This window comes from Paralichthys olivaceus, chromosome 5 (assembly GCF_024713975.1).
Source record: "Paralichthys olivaceus isolate ysfri-2021 chromosome 5, ASM2471397v2, whole genome shotgun sequence".
In the NCBI taxonomy this organism is placed as follows: Eukaryota; Metazoa; Chordata; class Actinopteri; order Pleuronectiformes; family Paralichthyidae; genus Paralichthys; species Paralichthys olivaceus.
Window position 1 is genome coordinate 18,883,351 of NC_091097.1, and position 14,623 is coordinate 18,897,973.

The following is a 14,623-nucleotide window of genomic DNA, read 5'->3' on the forward strand; positions in this document are numbered from 1 at the left end:
AGCAGTCAGCCAATCAGAGTGGCTAGCTGTCACGGCTAACAGGCTAACAACAACAACAACAACATAGCTCAGCCTGTAGCTTCTTGTTGTTTTGTCAGTTAATTCAGCTGAAGTTTTATTTTTTTTACGCTTTGAACTCGTGTCTCAATTTGACATTTGACTCTTCAACAAGCCTGAGTTCAAGCGACAGTTCCTTCTTTCCCTCCATCCTCCGAGTTAACTGTGCGTCGGGTGTAGTCAGCTCGTCTCGTTCAAGCTAGGCCTGACGAGACGAGAAGCGAGAGCTCCTCATCAAACTCATTGAGATAAATAAAAGCTCCAGTCGTTGGACATTAACCCTCCAGAGGAGCTTGTCCGTGTGTCCTCAGAATGAGAGGCTCGCACGGGGACAGAGATCGAGACCGCGGCCGTGACAGAGGGTAAGACACCCAGCTAGTTAGCGTGGGAGCTAATGCTAACGGCTAAAACGTTGTTATTATGAATTGTCTGATGCGATTAATCGTGAATTTATTAAAAGCGCAAACAAGGAAAAGCCTGCAGTTAAATTCAATTTTATTCAACATGAATTACTGTATTTCATGTTTGATGATATACAAATTACAGGAGATTAATACTAACGATAAGAACTTCACATATAAAGCACTTGGTTAGTGGTCCTGAAACTAGCCCACACAATGACTGTCTCTGTTATCTACGCAGCAGCCCTCGTTTCGGGTCCAGCAGAGGAGGCCCACCGCCGGGTAAAAAGTTTGGGAACCCTGGGGACCGTTTACGAAAGAAGAGGTGGGACCTGGATGAGCTTCCCAAATTTGAGAAGAACTTCTACAACGAGCATCCCGAAGTGCAGCGAATGAGCCAGGTATCCCTGTAGTGTCTCAGTCTGATCCTCTGATGCAGCTACACAACACAGAGAGTCAAGTGTAATGTTCAGTTTTGTGATCCTTGTTTGTTTTCTGGTGCTTTCAGTATGATCTTGAGGAGTATCGCAGGAAGAAAGAAATCACCATTCGAGGTTCAGGCTGCCCAAAGCCTGTCACCAACTTCCACCAGGCACATTTTCCCCGTAAGCACGCATCTCCCTGACACGTACATCTGCAGACCTGTGCACCTGCTGGCTGCTAATGGAGATATTCAAATGTTTTTTTTTTCTGCCTCTTCCATGAAGAGTACGTAATGGATGTGCTGATGCAGCAGAACTTCAAGGAGCCCACAGCCATTCAGGCACAAGGTTTCCCCCTGGCCCTTAGTGGGAGAGACATGGTGGGCATTGCTCAGACTGGCTCTGGGAAGACCTTATCGGTGAGATACACATGTTGCTCAATTTCTGTGCTTGCAAAGGTGAATATATCATTTAGCAACAAAATCCTTTTTCTCTCTTCAGTATCTTCTGCCTGCAATTGTGCACATCAACCATCAGCCTTACTTGGAGCGAGGGGACGGACCCATTGTACGTGAAGAGAAACCAAATACAATGCTTTAATATTAGAATACATTTTTCGTGTTTAACACAATAAACAGTGGATTGTTTGTGTTCTTTGTAGTGTTTGGTTCTGGCCCCCACAAGAGAACTGGCGCAGCAGGTCCAGCAGGTGGCATATGACTATGGAAAGTCATCACGCATCAAAAGCACTTGTGTGTATGGGGGTGCTCCCAAGGGACCTCAAATCCGAGACCTGGAGAGAGGTGAGGAATTTACACTGTTTGGATTAATGCGTACACAGTTTTGTGTTACATAAATAAGATTTGTGTTTATCTCTCCAAGGTGTTGAGATCTGCATCGCCACTCCAGGTCGTTTGATTGACTTACTCGAGGCTGGAAAGACCAATCTGCGGCGCTGCACATATCTAGTTCTCGATGAAGCTGACCGCATGTTGGACATGGGCTTTGAACCACAGATTCGCAAAATTTTGGATCAGATTCGGGTAAAGTTGAAATGGGGATGTGGAAAAAATATGTACATTATTAATCTTGTCTTTCAGCAACAAGTACATCTCCTGCTGTGATGATGTATTCATTTAGTTTTATTGCGTTTTTATGAACTATTATTAAAGAGTACAGTATCTTTCTGTCTGTTGATTGCTGTTCATATGATGTGCTCTTTGTGCAGCCGGACAGACAGACCCTCATGTGGAGTGCTACCTGGCCTAAAGAGGTTCGCCAGCTGGCAGAGGACTTCCTGAAAGACTACGTCCAGATTAACGTTGGAGCGCTGGAACTCAGTGCCAACCACAACATCCTACAGATAGTTGATGTCTGTATGGAGAATGAGAAGGACCAGAAGTAAGAGGCTGGTCACAGAGCAAAACTTTCTTTTCCTGCCTTTGTCAATAACTGCGTTTGCTTTGTTTTCTTATGCTTTGTAGTTTTTCTTTCTTAATTCTTCTTACTTTTTTCTTGTTTTTTTACGTGATAATTGAGGTAGAAATCTAGAAGACTTACTTAATAAGTAATTATTTTCATGTCATCTGTTATTACCTTGATCATTTTTTCCCTCAGGCTGATCCAACTGATGGAGGAAATCATGGCTGAGAAAGAGAACAAGACCATCATATTTGTGGAGACCAAGAAGAGATGTGATGACCTCACACGCAGAATGAGACGTGATGGGTGAGTACAACAAGCTCAAAATACTTTTTACACTAGATTAACTCATCCTATCACCAGTGATTCATTATGGTTCCATATAGTTTAGTTTGTGCAGGTTTTATCATGTTGCTTTCATGTTTGGTTATAACCATGTTTCTTTTCTCTCCAGGTGGCCAGCGATGTGTATTCATGGCGACAAGAGTCAGCCAGAGAGAGACTGGGTGTTGACAGGTACAACAAACACACTGACACATGTGAGCAACAGTGACTTCATGTTCATGCTCTGAATCCTCTTTGTCTTGTATTACAGAGTTTCGTAGTGGCAAAGCTCCCATCCTCATCGCTACTGATGTGGCCTCACGTGGTTTGGGTATGTCATATGTGCTCAAGTCAAACATATACCTTCCTCAGTATTACCATTCACTGATACAGTACACATACAAAATATTTGCCCATTTACAATGTAGAATAATATGAACTATGATGAGTACAAGCTTTTCACTACATGTTCCTGATCAAAATTCAACCACAAACACATAAAGATTTGCTTTTCTTACAGAGAACATGTAATATATTCTCAGATAAAGGGTGTATCTAGAAAGTGTATCATATTTGAAGCAGGATTAATCCACTGTGCTCTATTGAATAACACTGAGGAACACTGAACACAGGAATGATGTTGAATGAAGATGTAAGGGGTGAGGCTCGTGAAGTAGCCCCTTACAGGATGGCAATCGACCTTTAACCTAATTCTATGTTCATTTGTTTTCTTTTCATTTTGTGTTTGTTTATTTTTTGTTTCCAAGTCTCTCTTCCGGCAACTAGAAGCACACAGGCCCTCGGGAGCCTGCAGCCGGACCTAGGCATGACAAATCGAAAGCTGACTTGGGGAGAGAGACGGCCTGATTAATCAGTCCCAGACACAGCCATCTCTGCTGAAAACCTAGAACAGTGCCCACAAACAAAACTCTCCCCCCTTCCAGGACACTGGCTCCCTGGGCGTCAGGGGGGAGGGGTCAAGCGTGGGATGCTGCTGCTGGGCTTCCAAATTTGGTCCTAGGGTCGGGGGCAGCTGTCAGGTGAGAGGGCAAAGACGGGGGTGCGGTGGAGGCTGGGCTCCCCTTGGCCATGCCATCATCACAGGGACACACCACTGCATTTCCTGATTAGGTCAACACAGATTTAAGTTTTCAATATCTGCATTTTTTTTCTGATCGGGTATGGATCATCAAAACTTTGCTGTGCGGTCTTGTAGAAGATATTTTACATTTCCAATAAGTTTGGACAACAGATTTTTTTTAACTCAAATTAGTCCTGCAGATATTACACCCAAAGAGATGATGCTTAAGTTCGGTGAAAGTGAAATGCAGTGGTGTGGTACCAGAAGACAAACGCACAACTGCCAGGAAGTGAGGGTGGAAAGCAGCCAAAGCCGGACATGGACGGCTATACTAGAGGCTCCCCTCTAAACTGCCCCCTGATGCCAGCCCCTGACACCCCCCACCACTGGCTGTGCCGGCCGGCCTCTCCCTCTGCGGACGTCATGTCTGGTCCTGGCTGGCAGGAGTCCTGGCCTGGAGGAGCCACCTCTATAATCGACTTCCCTCTCTTTCACTCTTGTTCCTTTCTGTCCTGTCTTTCACTCTCTCTCTCTGATTCTTTACCCCCTTTAAGTGTCATTTCTTTTTTTTTCTCATTTTTGCTGTTATTTTCTGTCTTTTTCATCACCTCTGTCTCTTAAAGTTTTCCTTCTTTCTCTCATTCATCTCTTTTCTCTTCCGCTTTCTACCACCCTTTCCCTTCAACCTCCTCCCTTGTGTTCTCCTGTTACCTTCTTGTTATTTTCTTTCTACCATTTCTGACATATGACCCTTTTGTCCTGAAACCACCACGTGTCCCTCTTTCAATTTTTCTTTGTATTCATCATCCTAAACCACCGGTTATGTCTGTGAATAACTCACCAGCTTTTGAGGACTTTCTAAGCCCTGCATAAGGACGAGCAAAAACCTTCAGGACACAAAGTCCATGTTAGAGCCCACTTAGAGAAAACTTCGTCCTGCCTTCTTCTTGGTCTCTGTTTCTTAATACTGACCTTGAAATGCTGGGAACTATATCTCTGCCTTTGGCCTGGGAGGCTTTTGGAACAAGCCACACTAATGAATGAGACCATAACCCCCCCCCCCCCCCCCCCCGAAAAAGTAACCCTGGTACCAGAATAAGTCTCTGACAAAGACTTGAGCTCCTTGAAGTTTAAATAACATTATTCAGTAAAGTCCTCAACCTTGTACTACAAACAGCAGATCCAGCAGTATTGTCTCCAGGTCAGTAAAAAGCTTGGGGACACGAAGAGGTACAAAAAAAGACTAGAGTAGGACCACATCCCAGCACAGTACAGCTGGAGGTCTGGCCCTGACAGTTTCCAGCTTTGGGAGTGTTGTGGAGGAGTGGCGAGGTTGGAGAAGGGACAACTTTTGTCCTGTGCGCTCTCCTCCTACCCCTGCAGACCTCCCAGGACTGGTGATGGGTCGGGCGACAGTGGGGTTACTTTGTAAATCACTGAATCTCTGATCCAGGGTAAGTATCGTACCTCAACACCCTCCCTTTCCCCATCTCCTCTGCCAGTCTTCATCATTACGCTTCCAAAACAAAGTCTTCTTCTGTAATCAGCAACGTTTCTTTTTTTTTATCGAACCTAACGAGAAACAGACCTCTGTTTTGTTTTGAGCAGATATTTTATTCCTCAGAGAAATTCAGTTTCTCAGTTGATTCTGATACTTAAGCCATTACTCATCAACCGCTTAAGAAATATTTACTCAAGAATCAGCAGATCAGTTTTGGGCCACTTGCTTCTCAAAATGTGTCTTGATATTTTCTAAATTATTCAGCAAACCACATTTCCATCACTTAACTCAGTAGCTCTGGCTGCATGTAAACTAGTTGCTTGTGTGCAAGTATGTAATTATTATACGAGATCACTGAGCTCTGTTTTGTAATTGGCATGGTAAGTGGAATCATTTTCTCATTGTATATTTGACAAACTGACAGGTAAGTGGTGCTTTCAGAAGATGATGGGTGTCTTGCAGGTATTGTCTGTCTGAATGTTCCTACTTTCAAAAGCAAGAAACTTAAAAATTAATGAATCGACTCAATTGATTGACTCGTTATCAGCAAGTGTTAGTTTTGTTCTGACTTTTCTTCTTCTTTTTTTTATCCCCCACTGCTGCCTCCAATGTCAAGATGTGGAGGACGTCAAGTTTGTCATCAATTATGACTATCCCAACTCATCGGAGGACTACATCCATCGCATTGGGCGTACAGCGCGCAGCACCAATAAAGGCACTGCCTACACCTTCTTCACTCCAGGGAACCTCCGCCAGGCCCGTGAGCTGATCCGGGTGCTGGAGGAGGCCCGACAGGCCATCAATCCCAAACTGCTGCAGCTGGTGGACACTGGCCGTGGAGGAGGCGGAGGAGGTGAGGGAGGGTTGACTTAATATGGAATCAGGCAGATCAAGCAAACATAAAATGCTGTTGACCCTTTTTTTCGAGTGAGAGAAATTCAGCCTCTTTTACCTTCTTTGTCCTCTCTCATCGTTTCCAGTTGGCCGTCCCCGTTTCCGTGGCACCTCCAATTCTAATAATCCGAACCTGATGTACCAGGACGAGTGTGATCGGAGAATGCGCTCTGCAGGTGGGGGGGGCGGCGGCAGCGGCTCCAAGGACAGTCGCGGCAGCAGCAACTACAGTCGCGACAACCGAGACAGTCGTGGTGGAAGTGGCCGGGACGGGGACCGCTCTTCCTCCTCCTCCTCATATAGAGATCGCAGCAGCAGGGATGGAGGACGCAGCTACGGCTCCAGCTCCAGCTCGTATGACCAGTACCAGAACAACAGCAGCAGCGGCCCGTACAGCAGCTCCAGGAACGCCTCTGGCTCAGGGGGCAGCCCCACTCCATCATCGGTTCCCCAGCCTCTGATGGCCCAGCAGTTCAACCCTCCCCAGCCCATGATGGGCCTGATGGGACACTCACCATTCCAGTTCGCTCCTCCACCTCCCCCTCCTCCAGCAGGTAGAAAGTAATGTGATCTGGGCAACACGCAACACACACACGCACGCACGCACGCACGCACGCACGCACGCACGCACACACGCACACACACACACACACACACACAGTCAGTCAGAAATGTCTTGATTTCAACATTCAGAGTATGAGCTTGTTTGGGTTGCAACACGTCAGTGCACTGTGTTTAAAAGCTACTTCTTTCTTCAGTATCAGTACAGTTGTAAACATATTCAGACTGGTGCTTGGATGTTTCACTAAGTGGTCAACAATTTTTTTAGTTTTGACCCTTCTAAGTTAAAGTAATCAGGATGAGCTTGTCTGTGTCACTTAACAATTCTCTTCTAAATCTTAAATGATGTTTTTGTATTGTGAGCTGCTACAGGGTTCTTATAGTACACAGTATCTTATTTTTCTTAAGGTTTATCAGAGGTAGGTGCCGACGTTAATTCTTGTATATAAGCTTTTCCTGTTTTGGGTTGAATATCTTTATTTTTGGGATGTGAAGCTTTGTAAGCCACAATCATTTGAGTCAGAAGAAAACATGGGGATCCTAATATATCTTGAGCAAAAAGGTAAAATATTTTTTTCCCATTTGAATATTTTCTTTGACCTTTATCTTGATATCAGGACATGGATATTAATTTAGAGCTTACAGAGCCGACTGTGCAGCCACATGCATGTAAATGAGCCGCTCCTTCACATTTTGTAAAGGTTGCTTGCTGACAAACCTTATTCAGTTGATCACCAGTGTGGTTAAGTCTTTGCTGCAGTGATAATTGAGATTTTCTTAGCTAATAGTCAGTCCTTTTTTACAGTTTGTTTTTCATGTTTAATAAAGCTCTTCAATATATAAATGTGTACGCTGTAAATCCTTGGAGGTGCTTAGCAGGAGGCGATGTTAAATTGGCAGGAGGAGAAATGAACAGGCCAACAGATCACCAAGAAAAAACTTTATTAGCCATTTGGAATATTTTACCATTGTTATGCTCTTGCACAAGTCAATTGTACACAACAGAACTGTGATCGTTGGTATTTACAAGGCCGTCATATTGGAGATTAGTGCAGTGGGATGTGATTGGGATCCTGTGGGGGGGAGGTGGTGTTCAGCGTGGCCGACATGCATCGCAGAGAGTTGGTCATGTTTGAGACACTGAGCAGGAGAAGCACCCGTGTGCAGCTCAGTTTGCATATTTTTAAATCATAAATCATAATCTAAATCTCCAGCTAAAGTAAAGACGACTAAATTTAACTTTCATATCACTGATCACTTTGAATATATTAACATTATTTAAGGTTATAATGTTGCAGACAAACTACGGAACCAATATGACTGACATGTAACGCATGAAACAAATAAATCCATCCAAATGACTAACGCTAAAGTTTGAACTGCAAAATAGGCACATGTGGCAGATAAACAACTCTGATGTTACAGTATTTTTTGTTCTTTACATACAGGAGGAAAAAAGAAAGGGAAACAGTGTTAGAAAGAAAACTTTTCCCTCACCACAAAAACAGACGTCACAAGAAGATGGTGTGATTATGTAAAAGTTGTTTTGAAACGAAGATGAGCTTCATCAATGTAAAGCTCAAGATTTCCCTCCTCGTGTTCTGGATTGTGTCAGCGTTGTGTTTCACTGTGTCTGCAGAACATGCAGAGAGAAACGTAAACAGAACTCATGACGGGTTTAAATTGACTCTGTGCCTCAGCTGAAAAAACAAAACAAAACAAAAAACGAGCGAACCAAATGAACAAATATCCCCACGTTGTTGTTTTCTTCTTTCTTAGCACTGTTTGTTAAAAAGATGGCAAGACTGCAACAACTTCAGGGGGAAGCAGTTACAGGTTTGTTTTAAAGCCGCCACGAACAACAGACAAGACTCATTTAGAGCAAAGCATACACGCGTTACACAGACGGAGCATGAGCGTAATCCAAGGAAAACAATCAATACCAAGCAAAGAAAGTGATCAGAAAGGAAAACTTGAGTGTTGGGTTGGTTTTAGAAGGAAGCTTCAGTGTGAAGGCAGTGTCTGTCTGGTTGTGTTCAAATGCTATAGATTCCCCCACGTGTCCGGAGAAGGAAACTGTTCTAGACTGCCGCTCTCGCTGTGCTCCTCTTCTCCCATGGTGAAGGTTAATCTGTACTGGAGCTGGACTTTCTCCTGAAGCACACACACACACAGGAGAGAAGACTTTTAATCTTCCAGCGACACTCGGCTGGATGGAAAACTTCTGTACTGATGAAGACCCTCCTGTGTCTGGATAGTTAAGAATCTTGACTTACCTTGTTTGGGTTTGCCAGCAGCAGGATCTGTGTGATGGCTGCAGGAGGAAGGATGGGGTTGAAAGCTGGGAGCTCAGTTCCTGACGGAGGCTGCAGCTTCACTGCCATAGACTACAGTAAATGAAAAAGTGATAATAATGTCTTTATCAGATTAATCTTCCATAAATGTAAAGTGAAAAATCAGCTGGTGTGTTTCCAATAGGACACAAAGGCTTTCTCACTGCTGACCTTTGGAGCTGTCGTCTCCAGGTTTATATTGGTGACGGGGGCGGGGGCTGAGGACAGCATAGAGACGATCACCACCAGCACATCAGGACGAGATGGAGGCGAGTCACGGGCGAAGTGAAAGAGAACCCGCAGACTGTGTTTGTCAAACACGGTCACAGGTAACAGACTACCTGTAAAGAGAAGGAGAGAGACGGAGAGAGACGGAGAGAGGGCAGATGTGATAAATCCATACAAATGTAGAAGAAGCATCGAGCAGTCAAGTGACTTCTGTTTACTTACTGGGCTTGATGGATTCTAGCGGTACAAAAACATCAGTCAGGGTGATTTCAGCAGGAGGCGTCTCTGTTAGAGTTTGTGGTAAATCCAGCAATATAGTTCCCAGGCTGGGCTGAGAGTTGAGAGGTGCAGGAGGTTCAGAGGAAAACACTGGGATTGGGTTTGGGGTAATGTTGGGACCAGACTTGCTCTGGAGATCTCTCAGTGTTGGTTTGAACTGTTGCTTGTCCCTGAAAGCAGAGAAATATTCAAACCACCTGTAGCTGCTTTCAGACATGCACTCAACTCCAGATAACTGTCTTGAGTCAGCTGCTGCAGACTTTCTACAAATACAAATACCTCAGAATGGAGATATCTCTCGGTCTTGAGATGGACAGCAGTTTGCTTACTTAAAGATTATCTCTAGACTGCTCTCGAAGTTTTAGCAGGAATGTGCCGGTGTTAGTATCATTTGAGGTAAATACCATTTGACCTGCTGTCCCTCTGGAGGCAGGGACTGCTGCATCAGCGTCTTCCCCAGCAGGTCCAGCTCGTCCAGTGCAGAGTTAACAGGGGCGGAGCCAGATGAAAGCGGCTGAGGTTGGGAGGGTGGGTCTGGACTCAGGAGGAGACTCGGTGCTGCAGGGATATCGGCCTCTATGCTGTCAGAAGACTGGAAGAAGAAGAAGAATCTGTTTTACAGGTGACATTAATCACATTAACATAACATGACTTTAATTCTCCCTCCGCCCACCTGGAAGGAGTCCCAGGCTGTGGAGTCCTCAGGCTGTGAGGGAGGGTTGGAGGTGTGTGTTCCTTCACTTAAACCTGTGGGATGCACAAGGCATTCAGAAATAAAGTAACACCTTCAGTGTTTCCAGAATTATTATTTTTCGATCCTCAGTAGTTGGTTCATAAGCTGTTTAATTAAACTAACACTCAACAGGAAAGGCCTGAAATGCTCCTACCGAGTGACATGAGCTCGTCGTCAAGGAGACTTATCCCCATCTCCTGTGTGGGGGCGTTGAGGCCGTCTGTCGGAGTGGGAAATTCTGGGAAGGAAGGAGGCGACTGGGGTGACGTGTCCAATCCTGACAGATCGAGTAGTGCTGTTCCTCCGCCTGTGAAAAATGGGTTCAAGCCAGTAGTGAAAAGCTTGAAACAAAGAAGAGCTAAATTGATGAAAAAAAAAAAAAGAATGTGTAGCTTCACCCACCTGTTTGTTTCTGTGTGTTTAATGTGTTGTTGCCATTTATTATCTCGCCCTTCACCTGCTGCTTGTAGAGGTTGATGACATGAGTCAGACTGTCGTTGGCCTGCAGGATCTCCGCTGGGGAAAGATACAAGAAAATCCGCCTTATCAAACATACAGGTGTAGATTTAAGAGAACATTAACGATTCTGCAGCAAATAAACAAGGCTCATCTCTCTTCTCCTCGTTTGCAAATTTAGAGAGATGAAAAACCACTCACCCAGAGCCTCGTCGTTGTCCTCGGTATCACTCGCCAGTCTGAACAGTGTAGGTCTCATCTTCTCACAGCGCTGGTACAGATCCTGACCACACAGCACACAAATCGAATTAACAGCTAGCAATCAAGTTTCTGATTTACAGCTCAGGCTACATTAGTGCACCTAAGCACAAAAGAACAGTTTGAATCTCGTTCTGGTTAAAAGCACACGTCTCTCAGATCACCTGTATGAGTTCAGCGTTGCTCTGGTTGCTGGCAGTGCTGTCGTAGTCCTGCAGAAGCTGAGTCAGCAGACCGACGCTCTCCTTCACCTCCTGAATGGCGTTGACCCGCTTTGACACCTTCTCTGCTCGCTTCTGATCCTGAAAGAGACAAGAGATAAATTCAGAAATGGAAGGGCGTGGCCACAAATGCGTGCATGAATGGCAAGAATGGAGAAGTACAGCAATGTCAGAGAGAGGCCGCTCGAAAAATATCAGTGACAAGAGCAAAGAGCAGTTCCCTTTAAATCAGGACAAATTAAATCTCAACTCTTGCTGAATCACTCTGCCAGCCACACACAAACCCATTTCCTTATTGGGTGTATGTTCCTGTCACGAGTGCATTGTTCTGATTCTATTCTCCTTTTCTTAAAATCACGTGAAAAGGCAAATAACCAGCAGAGTAGTTTATAAAAAAACAGAAACATGCGATTTATAAAAAGAGTGTAATGTGAGATGGAAGGAGCTTTACCTCCTGGACCATTTCCTTGATAAGATTGTTGGCGGCTTTCAAGTCCTCCGGGTGTGAACTATTCAACAGACGAGACAGCATCTGAAAGAACGAAAACAGCCTCAGTTCACACAGTGAAATATAAGTCAACAGTCTTTAGAAATCCTGATGAGGACAAGAGCACAATTAAAACTGGCTCAGGTCACATAAAGACCAAATACTGCAAAATATATTTCAACGTAACTAGTACAGTTAAATAAATAGTAACTACAACAGTTATATGTTAATATGCTTTTCAAAATGTTTGGAAAATCTCACTTTTGATTTCTCCTCATCCTCAAAAATGGCATTCTTGGGTCTGGGTGGAGGAAGGTTCAGTAGTTTGTCAGGTGGAAGCTCTGGGTCTTGTTTAATTATACCTGGTTACAAACACAATTTGAAAAAGACAAAGAGTGAAATGATTTGTCATTACTTCTTATCACTGCTGTTATTTGTTGCTAAAGCCCTAATTACCTTGTAAACAGTGTTATTAGAGTTAAGCTGAAAATGGACCTGAGCTGCACCTTTCAGTCTTTATAACAACTTCAGAAGTTATGATTTTCATTCCTCTGAGGACAGACGGCCTCTCACCTTGTTTCTTCAGCATCTGATAAGCGTCTGAGATCTTGCCCTCATCAGGTAACCCCAAAGTCCAGCTATAGATTAACTCCAGAACCTTCTTCTTTACTGGCTCTGGTGACCGTGAGCCCAGGTACTGAGTGGGGGATGGAGGGCAACAACAGTGATTTTCACATACAAGCGTAAACGGAAAAAATACATTACACATACAAGCACACGCAGAGTGAAGTCTTACCTTTGGAGAAACTACTTTGATGAGTTCATTAAGAAAACGGAACTTGCCCACTTCACTGTGAAAACTTTTCCCACAACTTTTCATACATGTTTCCAGAACCTTGTGGTGAAACAAAATAAAACAGGGGAAACGAGTTACACATCGTATTAGGAACACAACCTTGTTTGAAAATCTAGCAGTTTTCTGCATTCTGTTGCTTTAGGATTCGATGCACATGGATTTTAGGAACACTGAGAATATTACTGAATTAAATCTGACAATACTGGAAATCTTGTGGCAGTAAATGTCTCATTTGGAAAATGGAAATATAATCTGTAAAATCTCATTTTTTTTAGCAGAATATAAAATTCTGATGAAAACTTTGCAGTGAGGACCAGGAGGCAGCTCCTTCTGACGGACTGACTCAGATTTGAACTCACCAGCAGAGCCTGCATGGCCTCCCACTCCTGTGGAGACTGGACCTTGTGGGCCAGGAGCCTGGTGGCCAGCTGAGGTCTGGAACACAAGTTACCAGTGACAGTGAATTCAGAGACATCAGGGTTTCAACCACTCAAAGAGTTCAAACATGTGCACGATCTTCAGTTGTAACCTCATAAATGTGCAATTTACAATCAGAAGTGACTTTATTTGTTTGAAATTCAGCCTGAATCAGACGCCTTGAGCTTAAAATCAGAAACAAGCAGACCATCGTTGAGGAAAGAAGCAGAAACAAAGTGCTGGCCCTGGCACCTCGTCAGTCTTACCCCTTTGAGTCATTGTTGAGCTGGTCACAGAAGGCGTGGATGCTGCTCCAGTCCGTGTCTTTGTTGAGCGGGTTGGTAGCTCTGTCTGAAATGTTAGAGAACAGAGATGATAAGATTTACTGCATTATATTTAATATTATAAAATTACAGTCATGTTACAACATAGGCTTCTATAGGACCGAGGATTATTTTTAATCATTTGTATTTCTAAGGTTTTCCTGTTTGTAAGAAATGAGTCATCACTGCATCTGAGTTTAACTCAGAGAGAATACAAACTGATGACAAACACAGTACTTATACCTGAAGTACTTTTATATTACAGACGTGAATTATGAATATTTAGGTTTTTAAACAAGTAAAACTCGATCTGAGTTCGAAGGAAAAGTCACAGAGGAATAAATGAAAAGTCCAATTAATGAAGTCACACACACACACGCACGCGCACACACGCGCTAACATCACATTAGCTAGCTTGCTGTCGGTGGTCGCTATGTGTCACTCGGGCTTTCTGACGCCTGCACACTGATGACGGACCCTATGTGACTAAAATGGCTTCACACCGGTCCCGTCACCCGGTGTCTGCCGGAGCTGTGCGGCCGGAGCCGGAGCTCAGTGAGCCCGTGTTGTGTTGACAGCTGCCGGCCACAGCGGCAGCAGGAGCTACGTTAGCATCCTGGATGTGACCGCGGGATCCGGGAGCCCTTCGGCCGGGACCCGCTCCACCGCGGTGGGCTGTCATGTCACCCGCTACAACCCGCGGTGCGGTGCGAGGACCCGGGTCTGCAGACGACACGGGCCCGGGGACACGAGCGGAAATACTCACTGATACGAGACTCCAGAGTCTCCGCGTCCGGAGGAGCAGCCATCACTGCGAGATTTGACTGGAGTGGAAGTCTCGCGAGGGGACGCGCGGGATTGTAAAGGCGGATGTGACGTAAAAACAAGAGCTCAAAAGAAAAGACGTTTACAAAATAATAGCATAATTTGCTAATTATAACTACCCTACGTTATTTATTTCATTATATTAATATATTTATTATATGCATTTGTTCTAAAAAACTTTATATAATGTCATGTGAACAACCTGCTGTAATAAATACATGATAAAGATACAAATGATACATCTTAGTAACTTTGACTTTCATATCAAAAAGAAATGGTCTTGTACTTTATTTATATTTACTTTATGTTATGTTTCCTTCTCTCCTTTTCTTTCTTATACTATAATATATTACGTTTACTGAGCTGATCTGTTCTTCCTGTCCAAGCCGTACCGTTGACCCTGTGTTAACTTACATATGATAAAACTTAAAGTTGAAACTTTAAAAGAATAATAATAATAATAATTGTCAGTAATATTATTCCACAATATTTCCCATGAGCTGTCCCTTGATCAAACTAGGACTCTAAGCAAGAACTGAAACCA

At 44.0% G+C, this 14,623-nt stretch overlaps 3 protein-coding genes across 4 annotated transcripts in view; 1 reads left to right on the forward strand and 2 right to left on the reverse strand.

Annotated features, from left to right (window-relative positions):
• plbd1a (phospholipase B domain containing 1a) overlaps positions 1-14,623 on the reverse strand; it is a 125,342-nt gene that overhangs the window by 81,161 nt on the left and 29,558 nt on the right. The window lies entirely within an intron of this gene.
• LOC109641072 (probable ATP-dependent RNA helicase DDX17) lies at positions 4-7,507 on the forward strand. 2 transcript variants are annotated; one of them, XM_020105382.2, is made up of 13 exons: positions 4-419; positions 700-859; positions 967-1,063; positions 1,166-1,299; positions 1,382-1,447; positions 1,542-1,683; positions 1,763-1,923; positions 2,109-2,281; positions 2,498-2,608; positions 2,757-2,818; positions 2,898-2,957; positions 5,825-6,061; positions 6,189-7,507. In XM_020105382.2, exons 1-13 carry the CDS (start codon positions 370-372, stop codon positions 6,665-6,667), a joined length of 1,932 nt encoding a protein of 643 aa, XP_019960941.2. In that variant the 5' UTR covers positions 4-369; the 3' UTR covers positions 6,668-7,507. The 2 variants fall into 2 exon arrangements, with proteins under 2 accessions (XP_019960941.2, XP_019960942.2); XM_020105383.2 differs by having other exon boundaries at positions 12-419; positions 703-859.
• LOC109641082 (ADP-ribosylation factor-binding protein GGA1-like) lies at positions 7,589-14,132 on the reverse strand. Its single transcript, XM_020105401.2, has 17 exons — positions 14,021-14,132; positions 13,198-13,282; positions 12,874-12,949; positions 12,455-12,553; positions 12,232-12,355; positions 11,920-12,020; positions 11,623-11,703; positions 11,115-11,252; positions 10,894-10,975; positions 10,639-10,752; positions 10,391-10,543; positions 10,177-10,250; positions 9,908-10,095; positions 9,447-9,673; positions 9,168-9,337; positions 8,940-9,050; positions 7,589-8,817 (listed from the first exon to the last, which is right to left on the reverse strand). The coding sequence occupies exons 1-17, from the start codon at positions 14,061-14,063 to the stop codon at positions 8,707-8,709; spliced, it is 1,977 nt and encodes a 658-aa protein (XP_019960960.2). The 5' UTR covers positions 14,064-14,132; the 3' UTR covers positions 7,589-8,706.

Bases quoted from the DNA above. Each gene is read 5' to 3' on its own strand.
- LOC109641072 (XM_020105382.2), top strand. From the start codon at position 370: ATGAGAGGCTCGCACGGGGACAGAGATCGAGACCGCGGCCGTGACAGA. The intron at 420-699 runs GTAAGACACCCA...TTATCTACGCAG, and splicing joins GACCGCGGCCGTGACAGAGG to CAGCCCTCGTTTCGGGTCCA. The intron at 1,300-1,381 runs GTGAGATACACA...TTCTCTCTTCAG, and splicing joins GCTCTGGGAAGACCTTATCG to TATCTTCTGCCTGCAATTGT.
- LOC109641082 (XM_020105401.2), bottom strand. From the start codon at position 14,063: ATGGCTGCTCCTCCGGACGCGGAGACTCTGGAGTCTCGTATCA. The intron at 12,950-13,197 runs GTAAGACTGACG...CTTGTGTTCCAG, and splicing joins CTCAACAATGACTCAAAGGG to ACCTCAGCTGGCCACCAGGC. The intron at 8,818-8,939 runs GTAAGTCAAGAT...TGTGTGCTTCAG, and splicing joins TGCTGGCAAACCCAAACAAG to GAGAAAGTCCAGCTCCAGTA.